The 16,916-nt window shown below is 33.8% G+C and overlaps 1 protein-coding gene across 3 annotated transcripts in view; it reads right to left on the bottom strand.

Annotated features, from left to right (window-relative positions):
- Positions 1–16,916, bottom strand: part of LOC145286014 (aspartate--tRNA ligase, mitochondrial-like) — a 517,834-nt gene that overhangs the window by 173,052 nt on the left and 327,866 nt on the right. For all 3 annotated transcript variants that reach the window (XM_080134627.1, XM_080134626.1, XM_080134628.1), the window contains exons 8-9: positions 13,414–13,518; positions 7,948–8,127 (exon numbers count right to left, since the gene is read on the bottom strand). In XM_080134627.1, the coding sequence (XP_079990753.1) occupies positions 7,948–8,127; positions 13,414–13,518 (285 nt within the window). The remainder of the gene's footprint in view (positions 1–7,947; positions 8,128–13,413; positions 13,519–16,916) is intronic.

The raw sequence follows: 16,916 nt of genomic DNA, 5'->3' as shown, positions 1-16,916 counted from the left end.
CACAGATGTAGATAATGTGATGTGAATACACAGACGTAGATAATGTGATGTGAATACACTGATGTAGATAATGTGATGTGAATCCACAGATGTAGATATTATGATATGAATACACAGATGGAGATAATATGTGAATACACAGATGGAGATAATGTGATGTGACTACACAGACATGGATAATGTGATGTGAATACACAGACGTAGATAATGTGATGTGAATACACAGACGTAGATAATGTGTTGCGAATACACAGATGTATCTAATTTGATGTGAATACAGATATAGATAATCTTATGTGAATACACAGATGTAGATAATGTGATGTGAATATACAGATGCAGATAATGTGATGTGAATACACAAACATAGATAATGTGATGTGAATACACCGACGTAGATAATGTGATGTGAATACACAGATGTACATAATGTGATGTGAATACACAGATGTAGATAATGTGATGTGAATACACAGATGTAGATAATGTGATGTGAATACACAAATGTAGATAATGTGATGCAAATACACAGATGTAGATAATGTAATGTGAATACACAGACATAGATAATGTGATTTGAATACACAGATGTAGATAATGTGATGTGAATACACAGATGTAGATAATGGGATGTGAATACACAGATGTAGATATTATGATATGAATACACAGATGTAGATAATATGATGTGAATACACAGATGTATCTAATGTGATGTGAATACACAGATGTAGATAATGTGATTTGAATACACAGACATAGATAATGTGATGTGAATACACAGATGTAGATAATGTGATGTGAATACACAGAGGTAGATAATGTGATGTGAATACACAGACGTATCTAATGTGATGTGAATACACAGATGTATCTAATGTGATGTGAAAACACAGATGTAGATAATGGTATGTGAATACACCGATGTAGATAATGTGATGTGAATACACAGATGTAGATAATGTGATGTGAATACACAGATGTAGATAATGTGATGTGAATACACAGACGTAGATAATGTGATGTGAATACACAGATGTAGATAATGTGATGTGAATACACAGATGTAGATAATGGTATGTGAATACAAAGATGTAGATAATTTGATGTGAATACACAGATGTAGATAATGTGATGTGAATACACAGACGTAGATAATGTGATGTGAATACACTGATGTAGATAATGTGATGTGAATACACAGATGTACATATTATGATATGAATACACAGATGGAGATAATGTGATGTGAATACGCAGATGGAGATAATGTTATGTGACTACACAGACATGGATAATGTGTAGTGAATACACAGATGTAGATAATGTGATGTGAATACACAGACGTAGATAATGTGTTGCGAATACACAGATGTATCTAATGTGATGTGAATACAGATGTAGATAATCTTATGTGAATACACAGATGTAGATAATGTGATGTGAATACACAAACATAGATAATGTGATGTGAATACACCGACATAGATAATGTGATGTGAATACACAGACGTAAATAATGTGATGTGAATACACAGATGTAGATAATGTGATGTGAATACACAGATGTAGATAATGTGATGTGAATACACAAATGTAGATAATGTGATGCAAATACACAGATGTAGATAATGTAATGTGAATACACAGACATAGATAATGTGATTTGAATACACAGATGTAGATAATGTGATGTGAATACACAGATGTAGATAATGTGATGTGAATACACAGATGTAGATCATGCGATGTGAATACACAGATGTAGATCATGTTATGTGAATACACAGATGTAGATATTATGATGTGAATACACAGATGGAGATAATGTGATGTGAATACACAGACATAGATAATGTGATGTGAATACACAGATGTAGATAATGTGATGTGAATACACAGACATAGATAATGTGATGTGAATACACAGATGTATCAAATATGATGTGAATACACAGATGTAGATAATGGTATGTGAATACACAGATATAGATAATGTGATGTGAATACACAGATGTAGATAATGTGATGTGAATACACCAATGTAGATAATGTGATGTGAATACACAGACATAGATAATGTGATGTGAATACACAGATGTAGATAATGTGATGTGAATACACAGATGTAGATAATGTGATGTGAATACACAGACATAGATAATGTGATGTGAATACACAGATGTATCTAATGTGATGTGAATACACAGATGTAGATAATGGTATGTGAATACACAGATGTAGATAATTTGATGTGAATACACAGATGTAGATAATGTGATGTGAATACACAGATGTAGATAATGTGATGTGAATACACAGATGTAGATAATGTGATGTGAATACACAGACGTAGATAATGTCATGTGAATACACAGATGTAGATAATGTGATGTGAATACACAGACGTAGATAATGTAATGTGAATACACAGACATAGATAATGTGATGTGAATACACAGATGTAGATAATGTGATGTGAATACACAGATGTAGATAATGGTATGTGAATACACAGATGTAGATAATGTGATGTGAATACACAGATGTAGATAATGTGATGTGAATACACAGATGTAGATAATGTGATTCGAATACACAGACGTAGATAATGTGATGTGAATACACAGATGCAGATAATGTGATGTGAATACACAGATGTAGATAATGTGATGTGAATACACAGACGTAGATAATGTGATGTGAATATACAGATGTAGATAATGTGATGTGAATACACAGATGTAGATAATGTGATGTGAATACACAGATGTAGATAATGTGATGTGAATGCACAAATGTAGATAATGTGATGTGAATAGACGCAGATAATGTGATGTGAATACACAGACGCAGATAATGTGATGTGAATACACAGATGTAGATAATGTGATGTGAATACACAGATGTAGATAATGTGATGTGAATACACAAATGTAGATAATGTGATGTGAATAGACGCAGATAATGTGATGTGAATACACAGATGTAGATCATGTGATGTGAATACACAGATGTAGATAATGTGATGTGAATACACAGACGTAGATAATGTGATGTGAATACACAGACGTAGATAATGTGATGTGAATACACAGATGTAGATAATGTGATGTGAATACACAGATGTAGATCATGTGATGTGAATACACAGATGTAGATCATCTGATGTGAATACACAGATGTAGATAATGTGATGTGAATACATAGATGTAGATAATGTGATGTGTATACATAGATTGAGATAATGTCATGTGAATAGACGCAGATAATGTGATGTGAATACACAGCCGTGGATAATGTGATGTGTATACGTAGATGTAGATAATGTGATGTGAATGCACAAACATAGATAATGTTATGTGAATACACAGATGTAGACAATGTGATGTGAATACACAGATGTAGATAATGTGATGTTAATACACAGATGTAGATAATGTAATGTGAATACACAGATGTAGATAATGTTATGTAAGTACACAGATGTAGGTAATGTCATGTCAATACACAGACGTAGATAATGTGATGTGAATACACAGATATAGATAATGTGATGTATATACACAAACGTAGATAAAGGATGTGAATGACTTCCCATGATAAGAAAACTTGCACTCAGAAATTTATTCATGAACTAAACAAACTAGTTTAATACCTTGAGCACTGCAAATAAACAATTCAGTTAGACAGAATTGATGTTATACAACTTTTGCATTTAATTACACAATAGCCGAATCTATATTCTTGCTGTAGTGTAAAATTATTGTAACCATGTTCCATGTTACAATATGAATAGAGCCAGACTAGAATATGAATGCAACTGTAGTGTAAATTGAATGTAACTCAAATGGAATCAAAATGCAGTCTGAAATGTGAATTCAATATTAAAGTAAATTGAATGTATGAATAGTATAATATAAATGCATTCAATTTAGACTATAGTAGCATTCAGTTTATGCTCAGCTTGAATTCATATTTTATTAGAACTGCACCAATTTTCACTTCAATTTACACTATTGCTGCATTTGCTTTTATAGTTGCATTTGATTTATATTAGGGTAGCATTCACTTTACAGTCAGGTCCTTGCTGCTGTTACTATATCAGGCAGTAGAATCTGTTTTATTATTTATTATCATATTTTGCAGCTCTAGTTCAATCCTCTCCAAGATCAGAGGTCTACGTTCTAACTTTCCAGAAGTTGAAACCCAATTACAGGAGACTAAGCCAGACCTATTATTCCTATGCGAAACTGGCATTGGACCGACTATTTCCCTAGATGAGTTTGTAATTAAAGGTTACTCTAACTTAACATCCAAATCTGACCCTAAAGATCGCCATGGCCATGGCCTACATTAAAGATGGCTTTCCATGTGGTAAGGACATCTCCAGAGAACACCCGAACTTACTCTATGTGTTTCCGGGTTGCACTTGCTCACAGTACTGCGTTTATATTTGCCCTCTATCACCCCCACAACAGCAGAGTTACTATCTTTAAGAGCATATCTAAGAAAATTAACCAACTCCTATCTGCTCATCCTTCAGCTAACATTCATAGCTGTGGAAACTTCAATGTTCACAATGTGGAATGGTTGACCTACTCAAACAAGACAGATGATGAGGGGAGGTTCTGTCACAATTTCTCCATTGCTTATGATCTCACTCAGATTGTTCATGAACCCACACGTGTGCCCGACACTGATGGTCAGTATGCAAGTCTTCTAGACCTTTTTCTCACGACTTGTCCGGAGCTATATTCATCGTCCGTTCTGTCTCCACTGAGATCTTCTGATCACTCAATTGTATCAGTTCAGATAAAATCGAAATGTAATAAATCCTCAGACGTACCTCTCCATTGTACAGTATATTGATACTCTATGGCTGACTGGGATAGCTTCCATACATTTATACATGATCTACTTCTGCGTTCCATGTTTAAAAAGAATGTGTCCTCTATAGTATCAGATCTGACGGAATGGTTAATTGTAGATATAGACTTCTTCATACCCTTGAAAAAATTCCAACAAAAACCTAACAGCCAACTGTGGTTCTCTCTAGAATGTGCTGCTGACATTGCACACAGAAATCATTTTATCCATTGCTTCCAACGTAATAGATGTACTGAGACTAAAACCGCCTTCAGGACTGCCAGCAACCACTATAAAAGAGTAATAAAAAATGCAAGAGAGCTATATGCTCAGTCCATTAAATCCAAAGTAGTTGAGCAGCAGCTTGGTTCCCACCATTTTGGCAAATAGCAAACAGAGTCCTGAACAGAAGCGTATGCTCTATCTCAACCATCATCAATAGATCTTGTCAGCATCAGACAAAGCCAAACTCTTTGCTAAGAAATTTGTAGCTAATTCTACCCTATGCGACCAAGGCCATCACCCCACCATATTTCCCCCCGTAACAGAAAACATGCTATGCAACATACAAATATCTGTGCGTGATGTTGCCAAGCTAATCAAGAAACCTTGATTCCAATAAAGCAATTGATCCTGACGGCATTCCAATTATAGTGTCGAAAAAGCTTCAATCAATACTCTGAAAAACCTTATCAGTATGCCCCGTATTTAAGAATTCAGGTGATCAGTCATCTCCCTCTCAGTACAGACCAATAAGTCTCCTGTGTGTCATGAGTAAGTTGCTGGAATCTGTATTAAATAAAGAAGTAGTCAACCATCTCAGCAGAAATATCCCTCCTAGTGACATGCAATATGGTTTCCGTTCTGCTTGATCTACAGCAATATGCTTATGGTTATATCTCATAGGATTAGTGAATCTCTCGACAAAGGCCTCCTTTCTAGGGCAATTGCTCTTGACATATCAAAGGCCTTTGATAGGGTATGGCATTGTGCAAGCCTGTTCTAGTCTCACACAAAACACACGTTCACATCTCAAGCCACTTTTCTTATCATACACATACGCGCACACAAACATATGCGCACACAAACATACGCGTGCACGTACATAATTTATGTTCCCGCACATGTACTCACATTCATGTGCATACACACACACACACACGCTAACGTACATACATGTATGCATACACACGTACACACACATGGGCAACGTCACTTCCCTTTAAAGGAAATCCACACATGTGCAAAGAACACCCGGAAACAACCACAAAAGCTGTTTCTTCCTTTTTCGATTCGGCTCCCGATCTGAGCAGTCGATGGACCAAGCGCCCCCTTCGGGGCACGCGCCCGCACGCTTCACAACCCCGCTTCTATGTGTGGGGCAAGAGCCAACAGACAGTACATACACCTTACACGCTTTCTTTCTCCATGGCCTGGATTGACTTTCTCACTCTCTCCACAACAATAGACTTTCCTTCTCACCAGCTAACAGCGAGACGCACGACAAACTAAACACATGCTGTACCCTTTTCTTTCATTTGTTTCTTCATGAAATTAATTCGAGTTCGTTTAATTCAATAAATGTGCTGTTCATTCCTTTCTCAATTCAATTCATTTTACCTATTTTGTACGACTGGGGGATGCAGATAATATATCCACCAGTCTGCTACAGCATAAAGGTCTACTCACAAGATTTCCAGCTACGGTATAGCTGGAAATGTCTTCTCAATTATTAAATCATTTCTCTCTAATAATAATACTGTGAGCTTCCAATTTCTGCCCATGAACTACTACTCTTAGAGTAGTAGTTCATGGGCAGAAATTGGAAGCTCACAGTATTAATTTTGGAGTTTCTCAAGGGTTCATCCTGGGCCCAACTCTCTACCTGATCTACATCAAAGATCTCTCAAAATACATCCTTAGATCATTCGTAGACATTTATGCTGACGACACTACCATCTATGGCAACACATCAAAGGCCATAAATGACCAAGTCCTCTCTGATTCTCTCTCCTCTGATTTTGAGCATGTTGTACAATGGGGAAATAGGTGGCTGGTTACTTTTAATGCATCTAAAACCAAGCTTCTATCTTTACATCATCAACGCTCGGATTCCCATCTTGCATCAATTGAAATGAATGGCTCTCATCTTGGGGAGGCTCCATGTTTTGACAAGCTTCTGGGCTTGATGTTTACTCCTAATCTGAAATGGAACATGCACATCAAATTTGTTGCCAAGGTCACTGGATAAATGGTGGGGTCCTTTTACCGCTCCAGTAAATATCTCACTGCTGATGCAATTCTTTATCTATATAAAAGCCCAGTGCGTTCAAGGGTGGAGTACTGTTGCCACATCTAGGTAGGAGTTGCTAGAAGCAGCTTATCCTGCCTTGACAGAGTTCAAAATAGACTTCTTAGCTTGGTGAGGGATGCTCTTTTCTCTTCCCTTCAACCTCTTTCCCACAGAAGAGACATTGCGAGTCTGTCTTTGCTTTATCGTTATATCCATGGCAAGTCCTCATCTGAGCTCCAATCTATGGTCCCCCTCGCCAATCTTTCACGAAAAACACTCATCTAACTGAAACCACTGTCAATAATTTTCCTCACTCTTTATCTGTGCCTAAACCAAAATGTAGATTCCATAAACAGACCTTCTTTCTAAGAACTGCACGCCTATGGAACTCTCTTCCGTTTGCCTGTTTTCCATCTGACTAGAATGTGGTTGTCTTCAAGTTCAACATAAACAAATTCTTGATGAACCATCCCCTTCAGTAATCCAATTTACCAAATTTCCACTACTAAAGATTACTAGGATATTATCCCATTGACTACTGTACACTCATTAACTCTTATTCTCGAGTGACCTCTATGTAAAAAAGAAAAAAAAAGAAAAAAGATACCACAAATAAGAATTATTTAGCAGTGTTACATGACAACTGAATGAGTTGAAAGAGAAAAACAGGAGATACCTCAAGTAATGATCGGTAAGACAGAATTATCCTCAATTAATGACAAAATCCCTATTTCAGTTAAAATGAATGAATTAAAAAAAATTATTGTTATAGTTAATAAACTTACCTCAAAGCCAAACCGTACATCTGGTTTATCAGTTCCATATAATGTCATGGCTTTATTAAAAGACAAACGTGGAAAAGGAGGACTGAGTTTGTCTTTCATATCTGGCCATGCTGCTGCTAGAAGTTGTTCTGTTAAAGACATCACATCTTCCATATCTACAAAGGACATTTCTATGTCTACCTATGCAAAAGAAAATATAACAATGATTATCCTCCAAAAAAGTATTCTATATCTCAAGATTAATACGTGTCTAAAAGCTTTGCATGATCCTTTCAATCATGGAAAACAGTCAAATCACATTCATTCTTTGAGAATAGATATATTGTGATGGTTTTACTCAAAATTCAAGCAGGAATATTTTCATTTCACATCTTTTGAAATCACACATGTATTCTATTGTCTTGTTCTTAGACGAAAAGAGAGCTTAAATTTTAAAGCTGTCTTTTGTTCTAAATAAAAATACACCTTATGCCAATGGAAGCATTAATACATTTTTTTGTATACAAGAGTTTCTGATCTTTGTAAATTAAAACCAGTAATCGATTACTTTCTCAATAAATAAACTTTGATATTTAATGGAGTGAACAATTAAATTGGTTTCTTTCAAAGATTTGAAAAAAAATATTGTTCAAGTTCTTGGTGTCTACAGTCTAAAAGAAGGCTAAAACTCAGCTTGAATGCTAATTTAAAAAAGCTACCATCACTTTATAAAATGAAAAAGCAATAATAAAAATACTCATCTGAAGAATGTGTGCAACAATTAAAAGAAAACATTAAAAATTCCTTCATAATATATAAAAGAATATTTTTTCTATGATAATAGAAATATAGTATTCCTTTTTTCAGCATGAAAATCTATGATCTGGGATAGCATATGTTCAAATTTCTTTTTCTTCACTGTCGTGTTTCTCATGACAAAAACAAAGCACAGGTGTTCATTTAACATTTAACAGCCTAATGTCCAATGTCCAATGTCTGCTAGTCCATATATGTGTGAACGCTGAATATGCTACCCTTCTAAGATCCGTTGTTGAGGAAGGAAACTCTGCCCTTATAACACTTTATATTGCCAGAGATTCTTCTGCCTATGTGTGGCCAATTTTGAAGGAGAAGGAAAGAAAAGAAGCTTCTAAATTGTTTTTTTTTTTTATTTTAAATTTTATTTTAAAGAGTATTCATGTCTTTGTCAAGACTAAAATGTGGTTTTGTTGTACAACCAGCGGTTTTGTTGTATGACCAGCGGTTTTGTTGTATGACCAGCGGTTTTGTTGTATGACCAGTGGCCGGTAATGTAAATAAAGCAAGCTGTATATAGTCAGTTTAAACATCCATGTAAGAAAGTTATATGGACCGGTTAGATTTCAGGATGCTATCTAAAGTCATGTTTAGTACTGCCTCCACAGGTTCTGGTTTGTTTTCAATTCGAGGTTGAGACACTAGGCCAGTGAAACAAGAATGAGACCGAACTTGATCCTGCTTATAACAGACAACCCAGCCACCTTCCAGTCTGAAAAAAAAAAATAATGGGAATACTCTTTCCACAACATAACCAGCCAATCACATGGGCCCAGTATAAAAATTCAGCATAAAGACTGTTTGGTCTTCATAAAAAGAACTGTCATGTCAGCATGCGTTATTTGTCTACAAACATTGCAGAATTCAAAACACTTTTTACAGAAGCAGGGGCGATAAGACATGCCCCTAACACTAGAAAGAAATGTGATAAAAAATTACTGGCAAAATTGATACAAAATTTCAACTGTCTTGAATCATCACTGCACTTTAGCATTGTATGTCCTTTTTCTTACACTGGACTAAAATGACTGACAATTGACCAAGATTTACATATATACACTCAACTAATATCCCAGATACCACAACAAATCTGGTCATTAATTAATTATAATTGTGATCTAGGCACATCAGCTGTACTAATCTTTCATCCCAATGAGTAAAGCAAAGTCCAACTACAAAAAAAAAAGGTCAGCTGAGGCGTCAGAAAGTCCTCATCCCGATTGCATAGGCAGTACTTAAGCGCCAAGAGAAGACACCAGTAGCAACAAATCAAACTGTCATTTTAAGGACAACACAAAATATTTTATGAAATTCAATCTTTCACGCTTTGCTATCTACTTCATCCACTTGAGTCCAGCTTTCCTCTCAAGTTCCTGCTCAAACTTCTGCAACTTCCAGCGGTTTTTAGCTCATGCTCACTATTCCCGCTCCTGCAATTCCAGTAGCTTCCAGTTGCTGTGGCTCCAGCTTACTCCTACAGCTTCCAGCTCTTGTGACTCCAGCTCACTCCTGCAGCTTCTATGTCTCATTCTTCAGTAGCCCCCTGCTTCCTGCACCAGCTCTCCCAGTGGTTCCTGCTATGGCCTTCGGCTCCCTGTTCCAGTGTCTGTCAACATCCGGCCCTCTGTTCCAGTGACCATCAATACCTGGTTCCAGGATCAAGTCTTTCTGGCAATCTTTATTCTCATTGATCCAACCCTTGGCCACATCCATATGGACCAGACTTACCTCAGGGATGCCCATATCAATCACCATGTGATATCATTCCATGCTTTCCAGGATTCAGCTTCCTCACTTCCATTCCAATATTTTTTTTTCATCTTTTATACCCAGAAAATCTCTTATTATACATGTAAACATAGCCTGAAACCCAATTTGAAAGTTGGGCAGAAAAATGGGTCAAATTCACACTTTACCAAACCTTTTGTGAAAAGTTACCCATTAAAGATATAAGCCTAAAACGTTTATACTTCTGGATGAAGAATAAAAAAAAAAGTGATTTCTGTCTAATATTGGAATATTTTGTGGCGTGATCCAACTTTTCGCATGTAAAAAAATAAATATAAAAAGAGAGTGAAATCAAAACTTTAAAATTTACTTGTACAATAATATAATTTTAATAAAACAATTTTGTGATGAGAGCAACATTGGATTTTTATAAAATAGATTTTTTTGGGTTTTTTTTTCCAAACAAATAAAGAATTTTAATGAAACATTTTTTTTAATTAAAGCAACTTTAAAGGGTCAACAACAAATTAATTTAAATGAAACTGAAAAATCATTATCTAGTTTAATTTTCTTTTTGATATTTATTTCATGCTTCGGTCATAGTTTAAAATACTGATTTCTCCCTCGGATTTTAACAACAGGTGCACAAAAAAAAATGGCATCTCCATTTTCGGCGATAAACTGTAGAAGTGCTCCCGAGACGTATATGTTCTATCAGGTGTTTTTGATAAACTTGAACTAAGATATCTCAAGGTTGTGTTAAAGTTCAACTGGAAGCTGCTCTCTCTGACTACTTGAGAAGAAATCCAGTTGATTCATTTCCAACTCCAAAGCAACAAAAAAAGTCCCTTAGTGAATCTGCTGAACATTCAGATAACTCCTGGAGTTGTGATGAAGAACCATTTCAGGATATCTTCAGTTATGAGCATCAAGGGCAATGGGTCTACTATGACACCAACTTTTACATTGGCCAAGTCATTGAGGCTATATCTGCATCCATATATTGCAAACCAAAGGCAGAAAAGATTTTTTTTGATGGCCTTTGTCATCTGGCATTGCACAGGTAGAGTCAACATTTGTTTACAGATGGGGTTTTGAGGTAATGCCTGTTTCAAGTGATGGTAGGATTTGGAGTGTTCTTGATATATCTACCATAGAAGAATTCTGAGAGAAAATCAATAAGGAAAGGAATTGTAGTAAGACCTCTGCCTATAAAATATCTTACTTGTTTACTTGTCTTTTAAGTTGAAAGTTTTTCAATGCTCGAAAAAATGACTTGTGACTTTTTGTATAACAAATTTCTAAATCTTATTTTTGTCGGTCCTTTTTTGACAAGTTTAAATTCCCCAAAGTAAAAATATTTCTGTGGCAAAAAGTTTTGTTATTAGAAACAAGACAAACATTTCTTTGAATTCCTCACCCAAAAATTAGTAAAGTTGCAAAGTTTTAAGCTTCTACTTCCAACGGTTACATTTTTACAGCAATTTCAGTAACGTATACTTTTGACTCATTTTTTAACCCTTTTTTGCCCTTTTCACCAAATTGTCTGTTCGACTGCTTTTACATGATTCACAATTGAGTGTTTTATCAATTTATAATTAAAAGAAAAAATTATCTTGATCTCTAATGTGTTATGAATCACACTAAGAAGATTCAATACATTAGCTATTGAAATGAAATTGATATGAACAGTCAAAGTTGCATTTCTGTGTCATATTTGCACTTTTTTCCCATTGGTTGTGAGATTTTGCCTAGTGTTTAGGTTGGTTTCATCTAATAATTATTGCTTTCATTAGTATTTTCATTTACCACAAGATGACATTACATTTATAAGGATTTTTCACTTGTTAGTAGCTTACATTTTTAGTTATATACTATGAAATTTTGCTTTTGGACCATGATAGCAAATTTTCAACTTTCCGACAAACTTTGAACGATCATAACTTGATGGCTAATTGAGCTACCAAAATAAATTTGGTACTTTTGTTTATGGTTTACAAAAATCTATATGACCATGTTAAATTTTTTTTAGATATAATAAAAATAAAATTTTGGCTTGGGATACCTATTAATATAGATGAGGTTCGGATTGTGATGCTCCTTGGAAATAATATAAGATTTGATTACAATGAATGAATGCAACTGTGAATATGTGCAAAACCTACATAAAATAGTGGCCATTAGTCGGATCATAATGAATTTATATGTGACATCCGTGTTTGCCATGCTATAATGTGTTTTTTACTTTAGGGGAATAATTGATTCTATTTTATTAATATAGAGAAGAAGAAGAAGAAGAAGAAGAAGAAGAAGAAGAAGAAGAAGAAGAAGAAGAAGATAGATAGAAGATAGAATAGATAGATAGAAGAAGATAAGAGAAAGAGAAGAAGATGAAGCCCATATTTTAAATACATATGTACTAGGGTTTGCTATTAATCCTTAATATACATATACTAAGGTTTACCATTTATTTAAAATATATATCTAATGAGGTCTATATTTTAAATACACATGTACTAACCACTAATATTTATTTTAAATACACATCTATTAAAGTCTGACACTTGTTTTAAGTACACATCTTCTGAGGCCTATTATATCTAGAAAACAATATATATATACTACAGTCTATCATTTGTGCTAAATACACATATACTGAGGTCTGCTAATATATTTAATATACAGACACTGAGGTCTGCAACTTAAATACTCATCTGAGACGTGCAATTTATTTTCATTTATTTTACCATCTACTGATATTTGCTATTTATTTTAAATACACATCTACTGAGGTTTTCAATTAATCTTAAGTACTTATCTACTGAGGTCTACCATTAGTCATAAATACACATAAGGTTTGTAACATATTTCAACTACACATATACTGATATATTTGGTATTTTAATATCTACCAAATAAAAATAAATGGAAATGATAAATAACCTGAGTAAATTCTGGTTGTCTATCAGGTTTGGAACCTTCATCTCTGTAACATTTGGCAATCTGGAAATAACGGTCAATGCCACCAACCATTAAGAGTTGCTTAAACTGAAAAACAAAAATGAATAAAAATTTCAAGAATATCAAAGTTCTGATTTGGTTTGTTTGTTTATGATAAATCAACAATTTTGAGTTATTCATGCATAAATGCAATAACAATTAGAAACAAACAAAATAATATTAATTATCAATTTAACTATAAACTAGACAGACATAAATAATTAAAAGCAAAAATATATGAAGTCTTAAAAAAGTTAATTCCATGATTCTCTTTTTTTTTGGTTAAAAAAAATATTAAAAAAAAAATAAAATAAAAATGACGTTTTTGTAGCTATTTTTAGTTTTGTCTTTAGACAGATAAAAGAACCCAACAGTATTTTAAATAATCACAATTCTTAAAAAAAATTTTGAAACAAAAAAATAAAAGAAGAAAAAAGAATTCATTTTTATAGACAGCATTAAAAGAAAACATTTCATGGAAATCATTAATTCGATTTTTATTTTGTTTTATGATACTTTACATTTAGCTTTATTACAATGGTTCATTGTTTATCAAATTTCTTAATATAATGGCAGTGAATATAAACTAATAATATGTAATTCACATAACATAATTAAAACAGTATTTTGCTTTGAACAACTGAAAATGTGAAATGATTTTTTTTAACTTATTTTTACATGTTCGTTAGTTTAAGAAAATAAGTATCAAATCTTTATCAATATTTTTGAAATTTTATAAGTAGTTAGAAGACACATAAAACTACAACTAGGAAACTTATTTTTCTTTTATTTATCTTACTTATTCTAAGCGAAATACAAACCAATAAAGTTGAGGGAATTTTTGAAATTTCCTAATTTGACATCTTAAAGAATTTTTTTTATTAAATTAAAACTACTTGTCGACCATACAAATATATATATATATATATATATATATATATATATATATATATATATATATATATATATATATATATATATACTAGCTGTACCCTGCCACGTGTTGCTGTGGCTCAAATTGGCGCAATGGAAAAAGTTCCAAAATTAGAAAAAGCATGTTTCTTATAGGTTTAATTTTCCATTTTGCATGGGTACACAGTTTTTGTTGTTCCATTTTCTTAGCTGATATAGAGATTTTCTTGTTTGGTGACTCTTGAATACGTAACAAATTGTCCATGTGAAAAAACAGTCAGTGTGTAACTGTAAGACCCACAATTGTAAAGATTGTTCCCTGTGCTTTGTTGATGTTTATTGCAAATGACAATAAAATTGGAAAGTGCAATTTCCTAAAGTGTAATGATGTATCCGGTGGAATCATAGGAATGCATGGAATGAAGATATATTCATCTGTGAAAGGTCCTGTTAAGATTGTTGTTTCTATGATATTGTTTGTTAATTTTTTTTACTGCAAGCTATGTGCCATTGCAAAGTTGCAAAGCTTGGATTGGTTTATATTTCACAACATGATAATTAGTACACCAAATTTCAGTTGCAATACATCCGGTGGCATCCCTGGCAAATATAGCTGTTGGATAATTAACCACTTTATCTGCTTTCACAACAGTGTCGATGGATTTGTATTTGACTACCTCACTTAGAATTTTACATTGAATAATAGCGTTAAGTTCATGGGCATCTTTGTATTGACCTGCAAGAATAGCTCATTCACTCAGTCAAATGGAATTCTTATAATTTGAATATCTGCAAAAACCTTTTAAACTAACTATTCTTTTGATGAAATGAAATTACAGAAATTACAGAAGTTAAAAGTCAAAGAATTTTGCCCTTAACTCTGATCAGCTGGCACTTTTTCATACCCAATTTCCCACAAGTGATGCAAAAGTTTTTGTGCGGATCGAACAGTCTGCAACTGGACATTAATATTTTGAGTTAAGTTTAATGTCTTCACATGGAACAAAAAAGTAGAGTATTTGAGGCAAGCATTTATTTCATCTGCTGGTGTTGTCTGAAATCTCCTGCAAGCAATATTACTGCATTCCCAAATGGTCAGACATTGCCACGCAAATCTTGCAAGGATCGACCAAGAGCCTCATGTGATTTTTTTTGCGTACCATTGTGCATTCATCCTAAACAATAAGTTTGCATTTCTGCAATATTTTCCCCCATATTGGATGTTTTGGAGATGTCGAAGATGAGATTTTTGAAAAATTGAATGTTTTAAAGTAGAATAAATAATTCTTCTACTTGGCAGCAAGGTCGCAGGTATTCCTCATGCAGCAATGGCTAAGGCTATGTCATTTTGTTACCAAATGGCTGCCAAAATCAATTTAATTAGAAAGGTTTTACCAGTTACTTCTGGTGCTGTTCAAGGTAGCAGTAATTTCCAAATAACTTCTATTCTCACAGTCAGTAAATTAGGTGACTAAAATAGGATTTATCCATGTTTTGACAATGCCTTATTCACTGTAATTAATTTAGGAGACTAAAATAGGATGAGGGATTAGAGATGGACAGATAGAGAGGAAGATATATAGATAGAAAAGAGAAAGTGAGAGGAAAATAGAGAAAGAGAAGGAGATAGAGAGATAAAGGGATTGATAGATAAACAGAGAGGGGGAGAGTTAGAAACAGAGAGGGATGAGACAGAGAAAAGGAGAGAGATAGAGGGAGTTAGAGAGAGAAAGGGGCTCAAAGAGAGATGAAGAGAGTGATATAGAGAGAAAGATAGATTGAGAGAGGGAAAGGGAGAGATGGATAGAAAGAGATATTAAGAGGGGGAGAGAAACAGAAGGTGAACTACACTTCACCATTTTTTTCCTCGTTCAGTAGAGAAGAAATCTTTCGAGACTGAGGCAATTTTAATGTTTTGTTATTATCCAGAGTACCCTTTTTTATTGGGGGGGGGGGCTAGATTTTCCTCACATTAGAAACCGAACGGGTTATTTGTACTTTCACTTAACAAATTAATAAAAGAAAAATATATTGTAAAATTTGAATTTAACATGAAAATACTATTTAAAAAAATAGCACGATAACATAAGTGCATAAGTGCCACTTTAGGTACTCCTTGGGCGTTGAGTTCCATGGCGACCAGCATAATTATTTAATGGTCGCTCCCTTAACCCCCCCCCCAGTCAAGGCTAATGCATGCGCATGTAACATTTTTTTATTTACTGACGTTGGCTTAGTAACTAAACGATTTATTGATAATTTCGTAACCCTTAAACCGACGCATGCCGGAAGATTTAAATTGGTTCATTATTGTTGTAATGAAAAAGAAATTTCATTCAACACAAAACCAAAAACACATATTAATGATAAATGATTTATTATTCTATTCATTGAAATTTACTAATTTTTAAATAAAAAAAGTTAAAAAAAAAAGTTAATAAAAAAATAGTTGCTTATGTGCGCATAAAAAACTTGTTTTTTTTTGTTTTTTTAGATTAGGTCCACCTTATAATCACCCCCAACCTCCTCATCTT

The sequence above is a fragment of the Euprymna scolopes genome, chromosome 10, assembly GCF_053919585.1.
Source record: "Euprymna scolopes isolate OS-2025 chromosome 10, ASM5391958v1, whole genome shotgun sequence".
Taxonomy (NCBI): Eukaryota; Metazoa; Mollusca; class Cephalopoda; order Sepiida; family Sepiolidae; genus Euprymna; species Euprymna scolopes.
Note: the sequence above shows the minus strand (reverse complement) of the source record. Positions and strands in the feature narration are given on the sequence as shown.